Source organism: Leptopilina boulardi, unplaced genomic scaffold (genome assembly GCF_019393585.1).
Source record: "Leptopilina boulardi isolate dan_hultmark-lab unplaced genomic scaffold, ZJU_Lbou_2.1 LbouV2_165, whole genome shotgun sequence".
NCBI lineage: Eukaryota > Metazoa > Arthropoda > Insecta > Hymenoptera > Figitidae > Leptopilina > Leptopilina boulardi.
This window is the reverse complement of record NW_026137713.1, coordinates 3,789,182-3,810,109: the sequence shown is the minus strand read 5'-3', so window position 1 is coordinate 3,810,109 and position 20,928 is coordinate 3,789,182. Positions and strand designations below refer to the sequence as shown.

At 29.7% G+C, this 20,928-nt stretch overlaps 1 protein-coding gene across 1 annotated transcript; it reads right to left on the bottom strand.

The window, feature by feature from the left end:
• Positions 1 to 648: 648 nt before the first annotated feature.
• Positions 649 to 5,212, bottom strand: LOC127277395 (kinesin-like protein KIF20B). The gene is made up of 7 exons (XM_051298496.1): positions 5,060 to 5,212; positions 4,396 to 4,959; positions 3,895 to 4,194; positions 1,778 to 3,817; positions 1,224 to 1,717; positions 1,000 to 1,157; positions 649 to 945 (listed from the first exon to the last, which is right to left on the bottom strand). Exons 2-7 carry the CDS (start codon positions 4,945 to 4,947, stop codon positions 899 to 901), a joined length of 3,591 nt encoding a protein of 1,196 aa, XP_051154453.1. The 5' UTR covers positions 4,948 to 4,959; positions 5,060 to 5,212; the 3' UTR covers positions 649 to 898.
• Between the last annotated feature and the right edge of the window lie 15,716 nt (positions 5,213 to 20,928).

Here is a 20,928-nt window from a genome sequence, read left to right as displayed (position 1 = left end):
CGCCAATACTGGGTGCCAGTACTGCGCCAACACTTGTCAGTACTGCGCCATTAGTAAATTTTTGATTGAGTAAATATATATGTAATTGTAATTTAAAAAAAAGATTTTCCTCATTTTTTAAAGATTTATTTTTGTTTTCCCCCAATGATAAATTAATTATTAGGATCTTATCCGTAACTCGTGATTTCTTATTTGTACGTATATTTTTTTTTCTTCTTCTGAAATATATATTTGATTTTATGGCGGGTTTCTAAAAGGTGGAAAAGTAGCTTTCTGAAGGAAGTAGCCAGCTTCGATAATGGCTTGTCATAATTTCCTATCAGATTCTAGAAAAAGGATGGGATAGTCGTCGTCGTCGTCGTCGTCGCTTTGGCAAAGATCACGTAATGCCATAAGGGTAGTAATGAGTCGAAAAGCGTCAGCAGCATCTAATGTCAGAAATTATAGCATATTGCCAATAAAAACTGACGGGCTACCCTCAAACAAACTATAGCCAAAGAACATTCGTTGAATTGGAGGGTGGCCAAATCTTATTGTAACGAATGATAGGAAAAAAGATGGGGGGGTTCGTTTTAATGTAACTAAATATCAATCGATAAATACTATTCAATTTTTTTCTTTTTTTAATCAAAAATAATTTTTTTGCAAAAACAAGTTTAAGTTTATTAATTACTGTTTATAACAAGGTTTCGAAACTTAAAAAAAAAGAATGGTATTTTATTTTTTTTTATAAAACAATATTTTCCCTAGGAAAAAAAAGGAATATGGAGAAAAAAAAATTTTAACTGTTCCAATTCCAATTGTCAACTATTTGGATTAACGTTGTCGACAATATTGCGATTCATTATATTATTATAAAAGCCATTTTTAATTTTCTCTTCAATAAGAAGTCTGGGAATTATTTTTTTTTACATTGACATGTCTGTGAACTCCAAATTTTTGAACCTTTTGAAAAAAAATGTGATTAGATTCAAAAACTCTTTTTATATCATCAATTACCTTTTGTATGAAGTGATTTTGATTTTCTTTTCTTAAATTTAAATGTCTCGCTAATACTTTTTTTTAGTTGCTTATCGGGTTCTTGAAATGTTAAATATTCTTTGTTTTCTTTTATTACATTAACATCCATTTGTAATTGATCAACAAGTAAATCATACCTTTATTAAAGAGAGAGAGAGAGAAATTAAAAAGATATTCCAGAAAAAAAAAAGAAATAATTTTACCTCTGAATAGTTTCATCTCGATTTTTCTTAATTTCCCCAATTTCTTTATCTTTTAGATCTAAATTTTTTTTTAATTTTATCACATTCGTTAGAATATCTTCATTTTTCTCGTACATGAGTGATAGTAAAGTTCCTTGTTTTTCAAAAATTGATAATTGTGATCGTAAAAAACCATATTCCTGTGCCCAATTTCTATCCATATTATTACGAGATTCTTCAGATCTTGATAATTCAGATTTTATATCATTCATCTTTAATAATGATTCAGAAACAAGATGGCTTAATTCATTGGAATTTTTATAATTTATTGAATTTGTTATTTTTGCCTGATTATAATTTTCTTTAATTAATAATAATTCAGAATCACGTTTAGTAATTTTTTCCCATAAATTCGAAAATTGTGTTAACAATTCTTTTTCTCTTTCTTCAAAAAAAATTTGTAAATCTTGTTTTTCTTGATAATTTCCATCAAGTTTAATTTCAAATTTTTTTATCTATTTAAAATCAAAAAAAAATTAGTTAAAAGAAAATGTAAATAAACAAAAATTTTATACCTTTTCATGAATTTGATCAATTTTTTTCATATCAATTTTCATTTCACTAATCTCTTTATTTAGATGAATAATTATTAAATTCTTCTCAATTAATTCCTGTTCTAATTTTCTTATTTTTGGCACATGTTCAGTGATAATTTTCTGTTCCAATTGTGCTTGATCAATTTTTATTTGATTTCCAAGATTAACAAATTTTTCAATATAATTCTCCAAATCATCGGGTAAAATTGAAATTTCTTCATTAATAAAATTATTTTCAAATTTTTTTTCATAATCATTTATTTTTTCTTTCCAATTTTCAAACATTTTATTATATTTTGTTGATAATTCTTTTTTATCCAAATTCAAACGTTTTAAATCATTATCCTTTGATGCCAATAAAATTTCATATTCTTCCAATTGTTTATAATCAACAGTTGAATTTGTTTCTAATTTATAAATTAAATTTTTAAATTTTTCCATTTCTCGCTGATAATCATCAAGTTTATTTGATTTATTTAAATAATTATCGCCCAATTTTTTGTATTCATATTTAAGTGATTTGATTTTTAATTTAATTTTTTCTAAATCATTAAAATCAACTTGTATTGATTTATCATTATTTTCAAAAATTTTCTTATTTAATTCACTGCTATTTGATGATGTTCTTATTCCTGAATCATCGTCACTTATTCTTAGGCTTTTCTCTGATTTTTCAATTGATGAATCCAAAAAGCTTAGTCTATTTTCTTCTGATGAGAAATCAAGTGTTTCTAAAATTGGAACAGTTATTAATGTTCGAAGTGATATATGTGGTGTTTCTAAATTTTCCTCTTCGATAATTGAAATTTTATCCATGGAAATTGGTGACAATGACACATTATGTAAATGAGAATTTAAATTTTTATCATCAATTGCTAATTCATTGATATTATCATTAATGGAAAAATGTTTTAAATTAGAATTTTCATTAAAATTTTTTATTTCCAATAATTCTTGATTCATTTCATTTAATTTGAATTTTAATTGATTGATTTCTTCATTTTTTTTATTAATCTCATTTTTAAGTTCATTTGTTTCTGTCAAATTTTCAAAATGAAATGATTCCCTATGTTCATTAAAAGAATTTTTTATTTCATTTTGAAATTTTATTTTAATATCATCTAATTCCTTTTTTGTTATTGATAATTCAAAAATTAATTCACTTTTTTTAATATTTAATTTTAAATTTTTTTTCCTTAAATTTTCAACAATTTCATCAAGTGCAATTATTTTTGTTGTTGCTTTTAAATTTTCCTCTTCTAAATATTCAATTGTTGACTCTTCAAAATCACCATGACCATCATGATTATTTAAACGTTTTCGTTTTCGATTTGTCATATTATTAATTTGTTCTTTATAATAATCATCAACTTGTTTAACAGACCATTTTAATAAATCCTCACGTTCCTCATTGAGTTCATCATTTTTTTTTCTCCAATCCATCTCAAGATCATTCATTTTTAATAAATAAATTTCATTTAATTCTTGACGAATTTTCGATTCTTTTTTAAAATTATTATTCTTTAATTCTAATAATTCTTCTAATAATAATTTATTTTCATTTTTTAATTTTTCCATTTTCATATTCTTTGGTGAATTTACTATTAATTTTATTGATGTATTTGATGATAAAATTTTTTCTGAACTAATCCAAGTTGAACTTCGTATTGTTGATTTATTTTTTAAATTTTCTCCAATAATGATTTTATTATTGAGAGTTGAAAAGAAATTCAAGACATTTTGTGTTTCGATATAAAGCTCAGGAGATTTATTAAGATTAACTAAAATAATTAAATTCTCCCTTCCCGATAGAGGATTTTGTAGGTATCTGGTTAAATTTGATTCTCTAAATGGTCCAGTGTTGTTTCGTAAAATTGAATTTCGTTGAATTGTCTTTAGACATCTACCAAGAACTAAAAGACTTGCATTAATGCTTCGTGATTCTTTTATTCTTTGGGAATTTTTTGTCATTTTTAAACCACCACTTCCGGCAAGATCACAAAATGTCAATGTACTAACCTTAAAATTCAAATTCAAAATTAAAATTCAAAATTAAAATTCAAAATTAAAATTGCTTTAATTTAAAAAATACTAACAGATACATCTTGAGGTGATGAATTTTCCGTGTACTTTAATAATGTTACAGTGAAAATGGCATGTGACCTTGAACTTTTTGAATTAATTGCTGTGGATGCAACTTTCAATCTCGATTTACCAGCCATCATAATTTGAAAAGCTTCCTCGGCAGTTGCTGCAAAAACTTTTCTAACTCCCTTCAAATAATTATTTCCCTTTTCATCTGTAACTAACTTCAAATGCACATTCTTACCCTCTTCACTTGTCGTTAATAAGTCAAAAATAGATTCATTATAAATTTCAAAAAATGATATCCAAATTGAATAAAAATAATCATTAAAAATATCTTCATTTTTTTTCATTTTTAAATTTATTTCTAAATTTAAAAAACTATTCACATTCAATTCTCGTTCAATAAATAATTTTTCTTTAATTTTTTTATCAAAAATTTTTTCAATTTCATCAAAATTTTTAACACTATTCATTAAATTATTATTAATTGGCTTATAAATTGATGACACAGTGCTTTCAATATTGAAATAAAGAAATTTTAAACACCTTGGAATTAATCCTAGACAATCATTTAAACCAAAGAGAGAATAAGTTTTACCCGAATTACTTGTACCATAATTCATCAGAGTTAAACTTTCACCTTTTATAAAATTAATTACATTTTGTATTCCAATTTCATTAAAAAATTCATCCTGTGAAATTTCATCGTTAAAAATTTGGGTAAATTTATATTTTCTTAAATTATCATTATTTTTAATTTTTTTCGATTGTCGTGCAATTGATGAAAATAATGTATTATCGTTGATGGGTATTTTTGTTTCAAGATTTGTTTTATTTAATATTGTAAAAATATCATTTTTATTTATTCGTGATGATGTTGAATCAACATTATTTGTTGGTCTTATTTTTAAATATACTTTTATTTTATTTCCATTATTATTTGACAATTCGGAAATTGAATCCAAAGAAATTGATGACGACATTTTTTCTAAATTCACTGAATCATTTTTATTGCATTTTTCAGAATTTCTTTCGATAGAATTAATTACACCTGATTCCATTTTTGACTATTTCTGCAAGGTAGTATTTTTTTTTTGGTTAGATTAATAAAAAAAATTTCATTATTTAAGTAATAGAGGGAAATTAAAAATTTTTAAATGAAAAATACTATACCGTTTAGAGAGAAAAAAATATGTTGAAATAATCTCAAAGTCTGACAGTTGTTATAAAAGGAAAATCCAAAAAGAAATTGAAAACACTGTTCATATGAGAGAATTCTCAATTATTTGTATATATTTTTTTTTTCAGACATCGCGCTAATTTTTTTTCTGTCCTCAATGAAATTACAAATACTATATTCTTATAGAATGATAAAATTATTTTCAAGAAACATTTTTCTTGATAAAGAAACAAATTGTAAACAACGTGAATACAAAACGTTAGTCTTTTTTTTCTCAATATTTTAACACCATTTTACATTTTATTTATTTTTTAATATAAATTAATGAAAGTCAAAAAAAAAATTCCCATTTTAGCTGAAAAATTTTTGTATTTATTTAAATTCAAGTTTAAATATAAAATAATTGTGTTCCTTGCATTGAAACAAATCGATATAATTGTAAATAATTATAATTATAAATCATCAATTATTGAAAGAAATTTTTTTCTAGATATTAAAATAAATGTAACATATTAAATAAGAATAAAAAATAAATATGAAAAAAGAATTAATTATGATGGCTATTAATATATAGGGGATTCAAAAATTGATGCGGGTAAATACATCGATCACATATTATCTTTGATGACTAACGAATTATGAATATAACGACAGATGTGAAAATTCTTTTATGCCATAGTAAAAATGAATGACCCTTTAAACAAAATCGATATAATTGAGAATATTGTGATGATAGGGATCTGTTAACTAATATATATATATATATATCAAATGAGTTTTAAAAATGAATTCCAGCCCTTGTTTATTACCCTAATGACGCCAACTGTCATCCCTTTGACTTTTGTCCTTTATCTTTATTAATATATACACAAAAAAAAAAAAATTTTAATTGACACAAGAAAATATTAGTTTAAGAATCTTTTAAAATTTTCTATATTTTCACATTTGCATGATTTAGTTTTTATTTTCTTGTTCATTCAGGAAATCAATTAATCAGTAGAACAAACGGTTGAATTATGATGTATGCAGATAGAAATCTTTTCATTGTTATATGTGGTAACTTTATGCCCGATAAATGAGGAGATAAAAAAAAAAGAATCATCATTATACGATGAGTAAGAATATCATTAAGATCAAAAAGTAGTTTCTCAATAGTAATAATAAAATATTTTATTAAATGGAAAGTTAATGGAATTCAGTTTTTTTTTCGAAAAAGTCACTTCCCATCATCTACGGAAATGATATTTCCTTAATCATTAGGTCGTTGACTTGAAAATGATAATATTTAAAATTTACCTAAATTATTATTAAAGGAAAGAAAAAAAAAATTTCCTATGATTGAATAATTAAAAATATTTATCTTCTCCCTTGAAATTAACTTTCCCAAAGGAACATTAATTATTCTTTTTCGATTACTTGGAGCATTATCCCCCTCCTCGAATTATTTATTTCCTTTCTTTTTTAGGATGTTAAAGACATTCGTAAAAAAAAAAAACTGGAAACATTATTCGCGATACGATTATCATATTTATAAATAGCTAATCTCTCTCTCGTTTGTGTACAGCTTTCTCGTCCCACCTCCAATTTGCTTGGATCCAAAGCTGATGAAAGGGTCTTGTTAATTGGGAATACTGATGCCAGCACGAAGGACTATTGGATCGATCCCCTTTTTCCTCCACCGTTGGTCCTCCACCACCACCACCACCACCCCCCCAACCTCCCCCTTGCCACATTGGGTGAAAGATCCTTGCATTGGATAAGGTTCGTAGGACGACGTCAAAGGGACCTTATTTATGAGACTTTCGGCAAACAAATGGATAAATCTAATATCTTCATCCGCGTGGGGTTGAGAATGTTCCTTAAAGAACCTTGCAACAAGACAGAGGAGAAAGAGAGACTGATCTTCCAAAGAGAGAGGGTGGTAATCCCAAAATTTCGCGATACCTTTCCATTTTAGTCGCAACGATCGGCACACCCTTTGACTCCCATCATCGTTTATTATTTCCCTTAAAAAACTTTTTTTTTTTTTTTTTATACCCAAAAGAAGCTAAATTATTTCAGGGGGTCGATTACGTAACTTTTCCACTTCCCACATCTCACTTCCCACATTTTACATCCCACTTCCCACATCTGACTTCCTACATTTTACATCCCACTTCCAATATCCCACATCTCACTTCCTACATTTTACATCCCACTTCCCACATTTTACATCCCACTTCTCACTTCCCACATTTTACATCCCACTTCCCACATCTCACTTCCAACATTTTACATCCCACTTCCCATATCCCACATCTCACTTCCTACATTTTACATCCCACTTCTCACTTCCCACATTTTACATCCCACTTCCCACATCCAACATCTCACTTCCTACATCTCACTTCCCACATTTTACATACCACTTCCCACATCCCACATTTTACATCCCACTTCCCACATCTCACTTCCAACATTTTACATCCCACTTCCCATATCCCACATCTCACTTCCTACATTTTACATCCCGCTTCTCACTTCCCACATTTTACATCCCACTTCTCACTTCCCACATTTTACATACCACTTCCCACATCCAACATCTCACTTCCTACATCTCACTTCCCATATTTCACATCCCACTTCCCATATCCCACTTGCGATAAATCACATGCCACTTTCCACATTTTACATCCCACTTCTCACATCTCACTACGCATCTTTCACATACCACAAATGTGGGAAGTGAGATGTGGAATGTGAAATATGGGAAGTGGGATGTGGGAAGTGGGATATGAAAAATGGGAAGTGAGAAGTGGGATGTGAAATATGGGAAGTGGGATATGAAATATGGGAAGTGAGAAGTGAGATGTGAAATATGGGATGTGGGAAGTGGGGTGTGAAATATGGGAAGTGGGATGTGGGAAGTGGGAAGTAGGGTGTGAAATATAAGAAGTGGGATGTGGGATGTGAAAGATGGGAAGTGGGATGTGGGAAAGTTACGTAATCGACCCCTAGTATTTAAAAATTTTTGTTTTCCTATAATCAGCGTTTAGGAATTTTTCCAATGATCTGAATTGATTTAAATAAAGAAAAATTTATAACGGTTTAATTTTTGGACCCTCAAGAATTTACTGAACTCGATCTTTTTTTATATGAAAAATGGAAGAATCAGGAGGTTCATTATAGAGTCGATGTAAAACAAAACAAATTTTTTTTCCCGGTTTTGATTTTTAGATCCTTTGGATCAGTCAAAAATTTATTTAGCTTCATCATCTTAAATTGATGGACCAATTATAATTTTTTATAGACTGGGTATAAAACAAAATAAATTTTTTATATTTTTTGGATCCATTTAATTAGGCATAAAAGTTCATTTTGTATTCTTTGAATTAGCCAAAAATTTATTTAGGTTCGTTATTTAAAATGGCTGAACCAAATAAATAATTATTATTATAGACTCGATATAAAACAAAACAATTTTTGTTTCTGTTTTGCTTTTTGTATTCTTTAAATTATAGCCAAAAATTTATTTAGGTTCCTTATTCAAAACTGCGTGATCAAGTAATTTATTATAGACTCGATATAAAACAAAATTTTTTTTCCCCGTTTTGATTCTTGAATCCTTTGAATTAACTAAAAATAAATTTTTGGTCCCTCATTCAAATTATTTATTATAGGTAGACTCGATATAAAATAAAACAAATTTTTTTCCGTTTTGATTCTTGAATCCTTTGGATTAACCATTAATTAATTAGGTTCCTCATCCAAAATTTGCTGGATCAAATTATTTGTTATAAACTCCGATATATAAAACAAAACAATTTTTGTTTCCGTTTTGTATTCTTTGAATTAGTCGAAAGTTTATTATAATATTTTAATATTTAAATATTTTATTTAATATAAAGAAAAACAATTTTTGTTTCCGTTTTGTATTCTTTAAATTAGTCAAAAATTTATTTAGGTCCCTCATTCAAAATTTGCCGAACCAAATTATTTATTATAGCCCCAGGTGAAAAAATTAACGTTACTAACGTTACTAATGTTACTAACGTTAGTACCTAGAAAAAATTAAGAGTTTCTAAAATATATTTTCACAGAAACTTTGCCACTACTTTCCCATTACCACTTTCACTTCCACTTAAACTTTTTATAATTTTCATTCCCATTTCTACTTCTACTTTTTCTAGTTCTCATTCGCACTTCCATTCTCACTTCTACTCTTTCTAATTCTCATTCCTACTTCACTTCCACTTTTTCTAATTCTCCTTCACACTTTCACTTCCACTTGTTCCAATTTTCATTCCCATTTCATCTTCCACTTTTTTATTTTCATTACAACTTTTTTATATTTTTACTCCCATTTCCATTCCTATTTTTTAAATTTCCATTACCACTTTCACTTTTTCTAATTCCCATCCATTGTAATTAAAAAAAGTGGAAATGGTTGTGTAAATGGAAACTAGAAACAGTTTTAGTCAAAATGGCAACAGCTAATGAAAATTAGAAGTGGAAAAAATGGGAGTAGAAGTGGGAATGAAAATTAGAAAAAGGGAAGTAGGAATAAAAATTAGAAAAAGTGGAAGTGGTAATGAAAATAAAAAAGTGAAAATTGGAATGAAAATTAGAAAAAGTGAAAGTGGAAGTGAAAGTGGAAATGAGGATTAGAAAGAGAGGAAGTAGGAATGGAAGTGCGAATGAGAATTAGAAAAAGTAGAAGTGGAAGTGGTAATGTAAATAAAAAAGTGGAAGTGAAAATGGGAATGAGAATTAGAAAAAGTGAAAGTGGAAACGGTAATGAAAATAAAAAAGTGAAAGTGATAATAGGAATGAAAATTATAAAAAGTGCGGGTAAGAACATTAAATACTTCCTGGTGATCGATTTTCGACAAGTTTCTGCACAAATACAATGTAGAAACACTTTCTTAATTTTTTTATAGGTACTAGCGTTAGTAACATTAGTAACGTTAGTAATATTAGTAACGTTAGTAATGTTAATTTTTCTACCTGGGAGACTCGATATAAAACAAAACAATTTTTGTTTCCGTTTTAATTTTTGAAATCACTGGCCAAAGGTATCTACTTTGGCTTATAAAGAAGATTAACTTAAAGAAAATTTAACAGCATCCAATGAATTCTTCTCTCTTTCTTATCCTATATAGAGTAAATAAATTTCTAACTGAATTTGTTTCTTCCTTAGAAAAAAGAAAAAAATTATTTTTATTATAAAAGAAAATAAAATTTGCCATATCGCATCAATCATTTTTTTTTTCCAAGGTCATGGAAGTGGAATCTCGTGAAAATCGTGCTCACCAAGTTGAAAGTAACGTTGCCTTGAGTTTACGTTAGAAAACCCGATTGAGCATCGAACTTGACAACATGAGCACTGGCATGTGAGTTTGCCAATGCGAAAGGGGTTGGAAAGTGGGCGTAAGTAGCGAGTGAAGAAAACGCGACGGCGGTAGATGACGAGAGATCGAGAGGATTGGGAGAATGAAAGAGAAGGGGGGAGGGAGTGAAATGGTACCCAGGGTCTTGGTAGACATTATAGGGGCGTCGCAAAAGCTGATCAAAGACGATAGAGCTTTGAGGAAGAAAATTGGTAAAGAGGGACTTCGAAACGAGCTACACAAGAAGGTATGAGAATCTACGAGCTTTCACATAAACGAAGAGAGGAGGAGAAATGGCATCAAAACTAATACACCGTTATACAGGGAGAGTTAAAGGTGTTAGCAAATTATGTCATTTAGATGAATAAGGTTATGATTTTATCACCGTTAGTGTTAAATTCTTCATCTTTGGATTTTATATATTTTTTATATTTAGTATATAAGAATATTAGAAAAAGAAAGTGATAAATGAAGAAAAAGTCCTTTTTTCTCTATTGGGAATTGTAATCACGTTTTTCTTAAAGGTGATCTTTTTCCACAAATCATCGAGAGAGGGCAAACTCACCGAACGGTAATCAGTGTTCATTAGCTATATGAAACGCGAAACATCAGGGTTTCGCCCATGGGGGTTCTTTTTCAATAACTCTTGGTCGTCGGTAATTGGTGACCAGTGATATGTTTTCTCTCTCTTTCTTTCTTCGGTTTTATTTTTCCAACCTTTTTTTCTTTTTTTTTCTTCATGGCGACAATGTCGTATATAACAATATCCCTAGTTGTGTCCTGTCCACTATATAGATAGAGAAACATTAAGTGTCCCTGATAATCGATCTCTGTATTCTTTAATTTGTTGTCTTATTGATTCAATTTGGAGGGGAAATTTTTTTTTTTCTTTATTTGCAAAAAAAAATTCGAAATTGATAGAAAAAAGTAATATGAGAACCACTGTTGGATAGTGGGAAAAGGGAACTTGGGGAGTTTGAATGGACGCACATTGGGTCATAAACGTTTATATTGCGCTCAGTACGCTAGTAATACCCGATATTGGCAAGTTATTGGTCCCTTTTATCCGAATACACCCTCTTTCTCTCATATCAATACCAAGGCGATGTGTCTTTTTTTTTTTTTTTTTTTTTGTTAATCCTCAAAAGAATTCAATTGACATTGATTAAAAGAAATTACATCTTCAAACTGTTTTTTTCTTTATCATTAATATTTCAAAGTATAAAACCCTAAAAAAGACAAACTAGACCATGATTCCAAAATTCCAACAAATTTAAATTTTTCCAATTGATCCAAGGGTTTTTCAATTCTATTTTTTTTTTTTTAAAGAGAATTTTCTCCCCTGACGAAATTAGTTTTTCATTATATCTGTTTCTTTTTAACTGTTTTTTTTGGGGTGGACCCAATCAACTGATATCGTGGTCTTAAGCCCTCTAAGAGCTGAGGCTCCTGATACTATGGTAGTTGGGAAGGTGGTTAGGTGGTCTGATCACGAGTTAGTGGTTCGATGTGAAACCTCGGAAGGAAGAGAAGCCAAGTCGACTTTATGTCTGGACGTAAGCCGGTTATAGGCGCTGCCAATGTTATTTGATGGCCAAATGCACTTCGCCAAGGCGAAACAACCATCCCCCTTCTCCTACAAAACCACACCATTCTATCTGATCTCTTATCATTTTATCACCACCCACTCGTTAACCTTGAAATAACTCTCCTCTTAGAAACAATAAATTTATATTATACCTAAGAAAATCATTAAAATACAAAAATCAAATCAAAAATTAGTCACCAAAAATTCTAATTTCTTTCTTAAAAAGAAAATTTTTCTCTTTCAATTTAGAGGGGATAAAAAAAAAATGGAAAGAATGAGATCAACTCTCAGGACACAAGCGAGGCATAAAGCGCTTTTGGTATTTTCTTGCGTATTAATATCTAACCGCACCAACCCCGCGAAACTTAATGAATTCTTAACCGAGATCAAAAAGAAACTCCACGCCGTCGATAAGGCGCGCAGGGCACTTTTAAAAAACGTAAGAGGAAAGGGAGTGTAACTGAACGACGATTTTCTCGGCTCGTTTAACGATCCAAGTATCTTTCTCTCTCTCTCTCTCTCTCTCCCTTCACCGATATCAACCGACCCTAAAAATAAAAAAAAATTAAATCCTGATATTAAAAATTTTAATTAAAATTCAATTATTATAAAAATAAATCTCTAAATTAAATTCCTTCGATATGGAAAAATTTAACAAACTTCAAAGAATTGAAAAATTAGTTAATAGTTCTATATATATATATGAAAGGAAGGAAAGTAAATTGTCTTAAGGTGATTGGGAGTTATGACTCCTAAACTGTGGTAAGGACTTGACACAGGTCAGATAACTCGTAAAATGTTATGAGAATTAATGTGACTATCCCGTACTCTTGTCATCCCTTCGCGAATACTATACCGTCTCCTTCCTATTCACCCTCACCCCCCCTCTCTTATTTCTAGAGCCAATTTTGTCGTTACGGTGACCACAACTTTTACGTCTAATGGAAATGTCAATACTCGATTGTCGGGACATACACAACAAGTATTAGAGGAACTTACATATCAACCCCTCACTATCTTTCGAAAACCAATTTCAAAATCCTCAAATTATCTCAATCCAATTTTATCGTTAGGAAAAAAAAAATAAAATCAATTAGAAATCTTATTTTTAATTTACTTTTTAAATGAAAATATTTTTTTTCGATTTTAATGATAGATTTCCGAAGGTGTCATGTGAGAGGTGATAAAATAGAGTAATTGTGATGTAACAACAATTCTCAATGTTCGATGGCGTGAAAGTGATGTTCATATATATATATACATCGTTTCAGAGAAGTACTCACGAGCAATGACCCAATGAAAATTATATATGTGAGAGAGAGAGAGAACCGCGAGAATTTGTGTATCGTTGATAGACTGAGCGCGTAATATAGCCTCATAAAGACGCCATGCATCGGCAATCACTGGATGAGTGACCTTTTCCGGTCGCCCACTAACACATTAAATATATATATATATATATGTATATGTGTAGCCGTCAGTTTAGACGATGATTTAGTGGATGCATTGATTGGGTCGATCAGAGGCCATATCATCTTGTTTAAAGCTTTCATCATCAGTGTATTTAACTATTTATAGACATCGCAATGATGATCCAATCAATTTTGTCACATTTGCTTTTGTGTCGATTTGTCTAACTTAATTAGAATATATATATATATATACAAGAGTTTAATATAGTTCTGGGTCACATAAATGTAAAATAAAAATATCACTTTACAAGATGATGATGTAAAAACAAAACAATTATTCCAAAAATAATTGGAATTTTAATCATTTTACTCTGTAGAAAATAAATGGACCTAAAATTTATTTTGACCCAACTCAGCATCCGCTGGACCAATCAAAATTCCATATATACATGCAAAGAATTCCAGATTAAGATTTTACTAAATTTTCTCATTTCAAAAATAGGAAAAAAATTTTCTATAAAAAATAATTTATTTCTCGAAATTTGAATTTATTTTTTTCATTAAAATATGGTTAATAAATAAACTATACAGAATTTATTCACAGAAAATTATAAGATATTAAAATAAGCTACAACGCTTATTATTTTAAATCAATTTTGCTTATTTTAATACCAATATGGATTAAAATAATCAAAATTGGATTAAAATAATAAGCGTTGCAGCTTATTTTAATGCCTTTTAATTTTCTGTGTTATCACATTTCAAAATTATAAATTTTACTTTACCTCAAATGTATACATTATATATACCAATTATATATTCGTTTTCATGCAAGGAATAGAATTATTTCATATATAAATTTCAATTTAAAAAAAAAATTTTCAAAAAAATTCAATTTTTCTTAGGCACACTATTTTATAGCAATTTCATGCACAACATACACGTAAAAGTGTAGAAAAAAATTGGCAGCCAAATCCGAGTAGAGGAAGACACCTTTTACCACCTAAAAGTCATTTAACCCATAAATCCAAAATTACAAAAAAGTTCCCAAAATAATTAAATTTTTCTTAGGCAGACGATTTTAATGCATTTTCTTGCACAAAATACACGTAAAAGTGTAGAAAAAAATTGGCAGCCAAATCCGAGTAGAGGAAGACACCTATTACCACCTAAAAGTCATCCAACCCATAAATCCAAAATTACAAAAAAGTTCCAAAAATAATTTAATTTTTCTTAGGCAGACGATTTTAATGCATTTTCTTGCACAAAATACACGTAAAAGTGTAGAAAAAAATTGGCAGCCAAATCCGAGTAGAGGAAGACACCTTTTACCACCTAAAAGTCATCCAGCCCATAAATCCAAAATTACAAAAAAGTTCCCAAAATAATTTAATTTTTCTTAGGCAGACGATTTTAATGCATTTTCTTGCACAAAATACACGTAAAAGTGTAGAAAAAAATTGGCGGCCAAATCCGAGTAGAGGAAGACACCTTTTACCACCTAAAAGTCATTTAACCCAAATATCCAAAATTATAAAAAAGTTCCCAAAATAATTAAATTTTTCTTAGGCAGACGATTTTAATGCATTTTCTTGCACAAAATACACGTAAAAGTGTAGAAAAAAATTGGCAGCCAAATCCGAGTAGAGGAAGACACCTATTACCACCTAAAAGTCATCCAACCCATAAATCCAAAATTACAAAAAAGTTCCAAAAATAATTTAATTTTTCTTAGGCAGACGATTTTAATGCATTTTCTTGCACAAAATACACGTAAAAGTGTAGAAAAAAATTGGCAGCCAAATCCGAGTAGAGGAAGACACCTATTACCACCTAAAAGTCATCCAACCCATAAATCCAAAATTACAAAAAAGTTCCAAAAATAATTTAATTTTTCTTAGGCAGACGATTTTAATGCATTTTCTTGCACAAAATACACGTAAAAGTGTAGAAAAAAATTGGCGGCCAAATCCGAGTAGAGGAAGACACCTTTTACCACCTAAAAGTCATTTAACCCAAATATCCTAAATTATAAAAAAGTTCCCAAAATAATTTAATTTTTCTTAGGCAGACAATTTTAATGCATTTTCTTGCACAAAATACACGTAAAAGTGTAGAAAAAAATTGGCAGCCAAATCCGAGTAGAGGAAGACACCTTTTACCACCTAAAAGTCATTTAACCCATAAATCCAAAATTACAAAAAAGTTCCCAAAATAATTAAATTTTTCTTAGGCAGACGATTTTAATGCATTTTCTTGCACAAAATACACGTAAAAGTGTAGAAAAAAATTGGCAGCCAAATCCGAGTAGAGGAAGACACCTATTACCACCTAAAAGTCATCCAACCCATAAATCCAAAATTACAAAAAAGTTCCAAAAATAATTTAATTTTTCTTAGGCAGACGATTTTAATGCATTTTCTTGCACAAAATACACGTAAAAGTGTAGAAAAAAATTGGCAGCCAAATCCGAGTAGAGGAAGACACCTTTTACCACCTAAAAGTCATCCAGCCCATAAATCCAAAATTACAAAAAAGTTCCCAAAATAATTTAATTTTTCTTAGGCAGACGATTTTAATGCATTTTCTTGCACAAAATACACGTAAAAGTGTAGAAAAAAATTGGCGGCCAAATCCGAGTAGAGGAAGACACCTTTTACCACCTAAAAGTCATTTAACCCAAATATCCTAAATTATAAAAAAGTTCCCAAAATAATTAAATTTTTCTTAGGCAGACGATTTTAATGCATTTTCTTGCACAAAATACACGTAAAAGTGTAGAAAAAAATTGGCAGCCAAATCCCAGTAGAGGAAGACACCTTTTACCACCTAAAAGTCATTTAACCCACAAATCCAAAATTATAAAAAAGTTCTTAAAATAATTTAATTTTTCTTAGGCAGACGATTTTAATGCATTTTCTTGCACAAAATACACGTAAAAGTGTAGAAAAAAATTGGCAGCCAAATCCGAGTAGAGGAAGACACCTATTACCACCTAAAAGTCATCCAGCCCATAAATCCAAAATTACAAAAAAGTTCCCAAAATAATTTAATTTTTCTTAGGCAGACGATTTTAATGCATTTTCTTGCACAAAATACACGTAAAAGTGTAGAAAAAAATTGGCGGCCAAATCCGAGTAGAGGAAGACACCTATTACCACCTAAAAGTCATCCAGCCCATAAATCCAAAATTACAAAAAAGTTCCCAAAATAATTTAATTTTTCTTAGGCAGACGATTTTAATGCATTTTCTTGCACAAAATACACGTAAAAGTGTAGAAAAAAATTGGCGGCCAAATCCGAGTAGAGGAAGACACCTTTTACCACCTATAAGTCATTTAACCCACAAATCCAAAATTACAAAAAAGTTCCCAAAATAATTTAATTTTTCTTAGGCAGACGATTTTAATGCATTTTCTTGCACAAAATACACGTAAAAGTGTAGAAAAAAATTGGCGGCCAAATCCGAGTAGAGGAAGACACCTTTTACCACCTAAAAGTCATTTAACCCAAATATCCTAAATTATAAAAAAGTTCCCAAAATAATTAAATTTTTCTTAGGCAGACGATTTTAATGCATTTTCTTGCACAAAATACACGTAAAAGTGTAGAAAAAAATTGGCAGCCAAATCCGAGTAGAGGAAGACACCTATTACCACCTAAAAGTCATCCAACCCATAAATCCAAAATTACAAAAAAGTTCCAAAAATAATTTAATTTTTCTTAGGCAGACGATTTTAATGCATTTTCTTGCACAAAATACACGTAAAAGTGTAGAAAAAAATTGGCAGCCAAATCCGAGTAGAGGAAGACACCTATTACCACCTAAAAGTCATCCAACCCATAAATCCAAAATTACAAAAAAGTTCCAAAAATAATTTAATTTTTCTTAGGCAGACGATTTTAATGCATTTTCTTGCACAAAATACACGTAAAAGTGTAGAAAAAAATTGGCGGCCAAATCCGAGTAGAGGAAGACACCTTTTACCACCTAAAAGTCATTTAACCCAAATATCCTAAATTATAAAAAAGTTCCCAAAATAATTTAATTTTTCTTAGGCAGACAATTTTAATGCATTTTCTTGCACAAAATACACGTAAAAGTGTAGAAAAAAATTGGCAGCCAAATCCGAGTAGAGGAAGACACCTTTTACCACCTAAAAGTCATTTAACCCATAAATCCAAAATTACAAAAAAGTTCCCAAAATAATTAAATTTTTCTTAGGCAGACGATTTTAATGCATTTTCTTGCACAAAATACACGTAAAAGTGTAGAAAAAAATTGGCAGCCAAATCCGAGTAGAGGAAGACACCTATTACCACCTAAAAGTCATCCAACCCATAAATCCAAAATTACAAAAAAGTTCCAAAAATAATTTAATTTTTCTTAGGCAGACGATTTTAATGCATTTTCTTGCACAAAATACACGTAAAAGTGTAGAAAAAAATTGGCAGCCAAATCCGAGTAGAGGAAGACACCTTTTACCACCTAAAAGTCATCCAGCCCATAAATCCAAAATTACAAAAAAGTTCCCAAAATAATTTAATTTTTCTTAGGCAGACGATTTTAATGCATTTTCTTGCACAAAATACACGTAAAAGTGTAGAAAAAAATTGGCGGCCAAATCCGAGTAGAGGAAGACACCTTTTACCACCTAAAAGTCATTTAACCCAAATATCCTAAATTATAAAAAAGTTCCCAAAATAATTAAATTTTTCTTAGGCAGACGATTTTAATGCATTTTCTTGCACAAAATACACGTAAAAGTGTAGAAAAAAATTGGCAGCCAAATCCCAGTAGAGGAAGACACCTTTTACCACCTAAAAGTCATTTAACCCACAAATCCAAAATTATAAAAAAGTTCTTAAAATAATTTAATTTTTCTTAGGCAGACGATTTTAATGCATTTTCTTGCACAAAATACACGTAAAAGTGTAGAAAAAAATTGGCAGCCAAATCCGAGTAGAGGAAGACACCTATTACCACCTAAAAGTCATCCAGCCCATAAATCCAAAATTACAAAAAAGTTCCCAAAATAATTTAATTTTTCTTAGGCAGACGATTTTAATGCATTTTCTTGCACAAAATACACGTAAAAGTGTAGAAAAAAATTGGCGGCCAAATCCGAGTAGAGGAAGACACCTTTTACCACCTATAAGTCATTTAACCCACAAATCCAAAATTATAAAAAAGTTCCCAAAATAATTTAATTTTTCTTAGGCAGACGATTTTAATGCATTTTCTTGCACAAAATACACGTAAAAGTGTAGAAAAAAATTGGCAGCCAAATCCGAGTAGAGGAAGACACCTATTACCACCTAAAAGTCATCCAGCCCATAAATCCAAAATTACAAAAAAGTTCCCAAAATAATTTAATTTTTCTTAGGCAGACGATTTTAATGCATTTTCTTGCACAAAATACACGTAAAAGTGTAGAAAAAAATTGGCGGCCAAATCCGAGTAGAGGAAGACACCTTTTACCACCTAAAAGTCATTTAACCCAAATATCCTAAATTATAAAAAAGTTCCCAAAATAATTAAATTTTTCTTAGGCAGACGATTTTAATGCATTTTCTTGCACAAAATACACGTAAAAGTGTAGAAAAAAATTGGCAGCCAAATCCCAGTAGAGGAAGACACCTTTTACCACCTAAAAGTCATTTAACCCACAAATCCAAAATTATAAAAAAGTTCTTAAAATAATTTAATTTTTCTTAGGCAGACGATTTTAATGCATTTTCTTGCACAAAATACACGTAAAAGTGTAGAAAAAAATTGGCAGCCTAATCCGAGTAGAGGAAGACACCTATTACCACCTAAAAGTCATCCAGCCCATAAATCCAAAATTACAAAAAAGTTCCCAAAATAATTTAATTTTTCTTAGGCAGACGATTTTAATGCATTTTCTTGCACAAAATACACGTAAAAGTGTAGAAAAAAATTGGCGGCCAAATCCGAGTAGAGGAAGACACCTTTTACCACCTAAAAGTCATTTAACCCAAATATCCTAAATTATAAAAAAGTTCCCAAAATAATTTAATTTTTCTTAGGCAGACAATTTTAATGCATTTTCTTGCACAAAATACACGTAAAAGTGTAGAAAAAAATTGGCAGCCAAATCCGAGTAGAGGAAGACACCTTTTACCACCTAAAAGTCATTTAACCCATAAATCCAAAATTACAAAAAAGTTCCCAAAATAATTAAATTTTTCTTAGGCAGACGATTTTAATGCATTTTCTTGCACAAAATACACGTAAAAGTGTAGAAAAAAATTGGCAGCCAAATCCGAGTAGAGGAAGACACCTATTACCACCTAAAAGTCATCCAGCCCATAAATCCAAAATTACAAAAAAGTTCCCAAAATAATTTAATTTTTCTTAGGCAGACGATTTTAATGCATTTTCTTGCACAAAATACACGTAAAAGTGTAGAAAAAAATTGGCGGCCAAATCCGAGTAGAGGAAGACACCTTTTACCACCTAAAAGTCATTTAACCCAAATATCCTAAATTATAAAAAAGTTCCCAAAATAATTTAATTTTTCTTAGGCAGACAATTTTAATGCATTTTCTTGCACAAAATACACGTAAAAGTGTAGAAAAAAATTGGCAGCCAAATCCGAGTAGAGGAAGACACCTTTTACCACCTAAAAGTCATTTAACCCATAAATCCAAAATTACAAAAAAGTTCCCAAAATAATTAAATTTTTCTTAGGCAGACGATTTTAATGCATTTTCTTGCACAAAATACACGTAAAAGTGTAGAAAAAAATTGGCAGCCAAATCCCAGTAGAGGAAGACACCTTTTACCACCTAAAAGTCATTTAACCCACAAATCCAAAATTATAAAAAAGTTCTTAAAATAATTTAATTTTTCTTAGGCAGACGATTTTAATGCATTTTCTTGCACAAAATACACGTAAAAGTGTAGAAAAAAATTGGCGGCCAAATCCGAGTAGAGGAAGACACCTTTTACCACCTAAAAGTCATTTAACCCAAATATCCTAAATTATAAAAAAGTTCCCAAAATAATTTAATTTTTCTTAGGCAGACGATTTTAATGCATTTTCTTGCACAAAATACACGTAAAAGTGTAGAAAAAAATTGGCGGCCAAATCCGAGTAGAGGAAGACACCTTTTACCACCTAAAAGTCATTTAACCCATAAATCCAAAATTACAAAAAAGTTCCCAAAATAATTAAATTTTTCTTAGGCAGACGATTTTAATGCATTTTCTTGCACAAAATACACGTAAAAGTGTAGAAAGAAATTGGCAGCCAAATCCGAGTAGAGGAAGACACCTATTACCACCTAAAAGTCATCCAGCCCATAAATCCAAAATTACAAAAAAGTTCCCAAAATAATTTAATTTTTCTTAGGCAGACGATTTTAATGCATTTTCTTGCACAAAATACACGTAAAAGTGTAGAAAAAAATTGGCAGCCAAATCCGAGTAGAGGAAGACACCTTTTACCACCTAAAAGTCATTT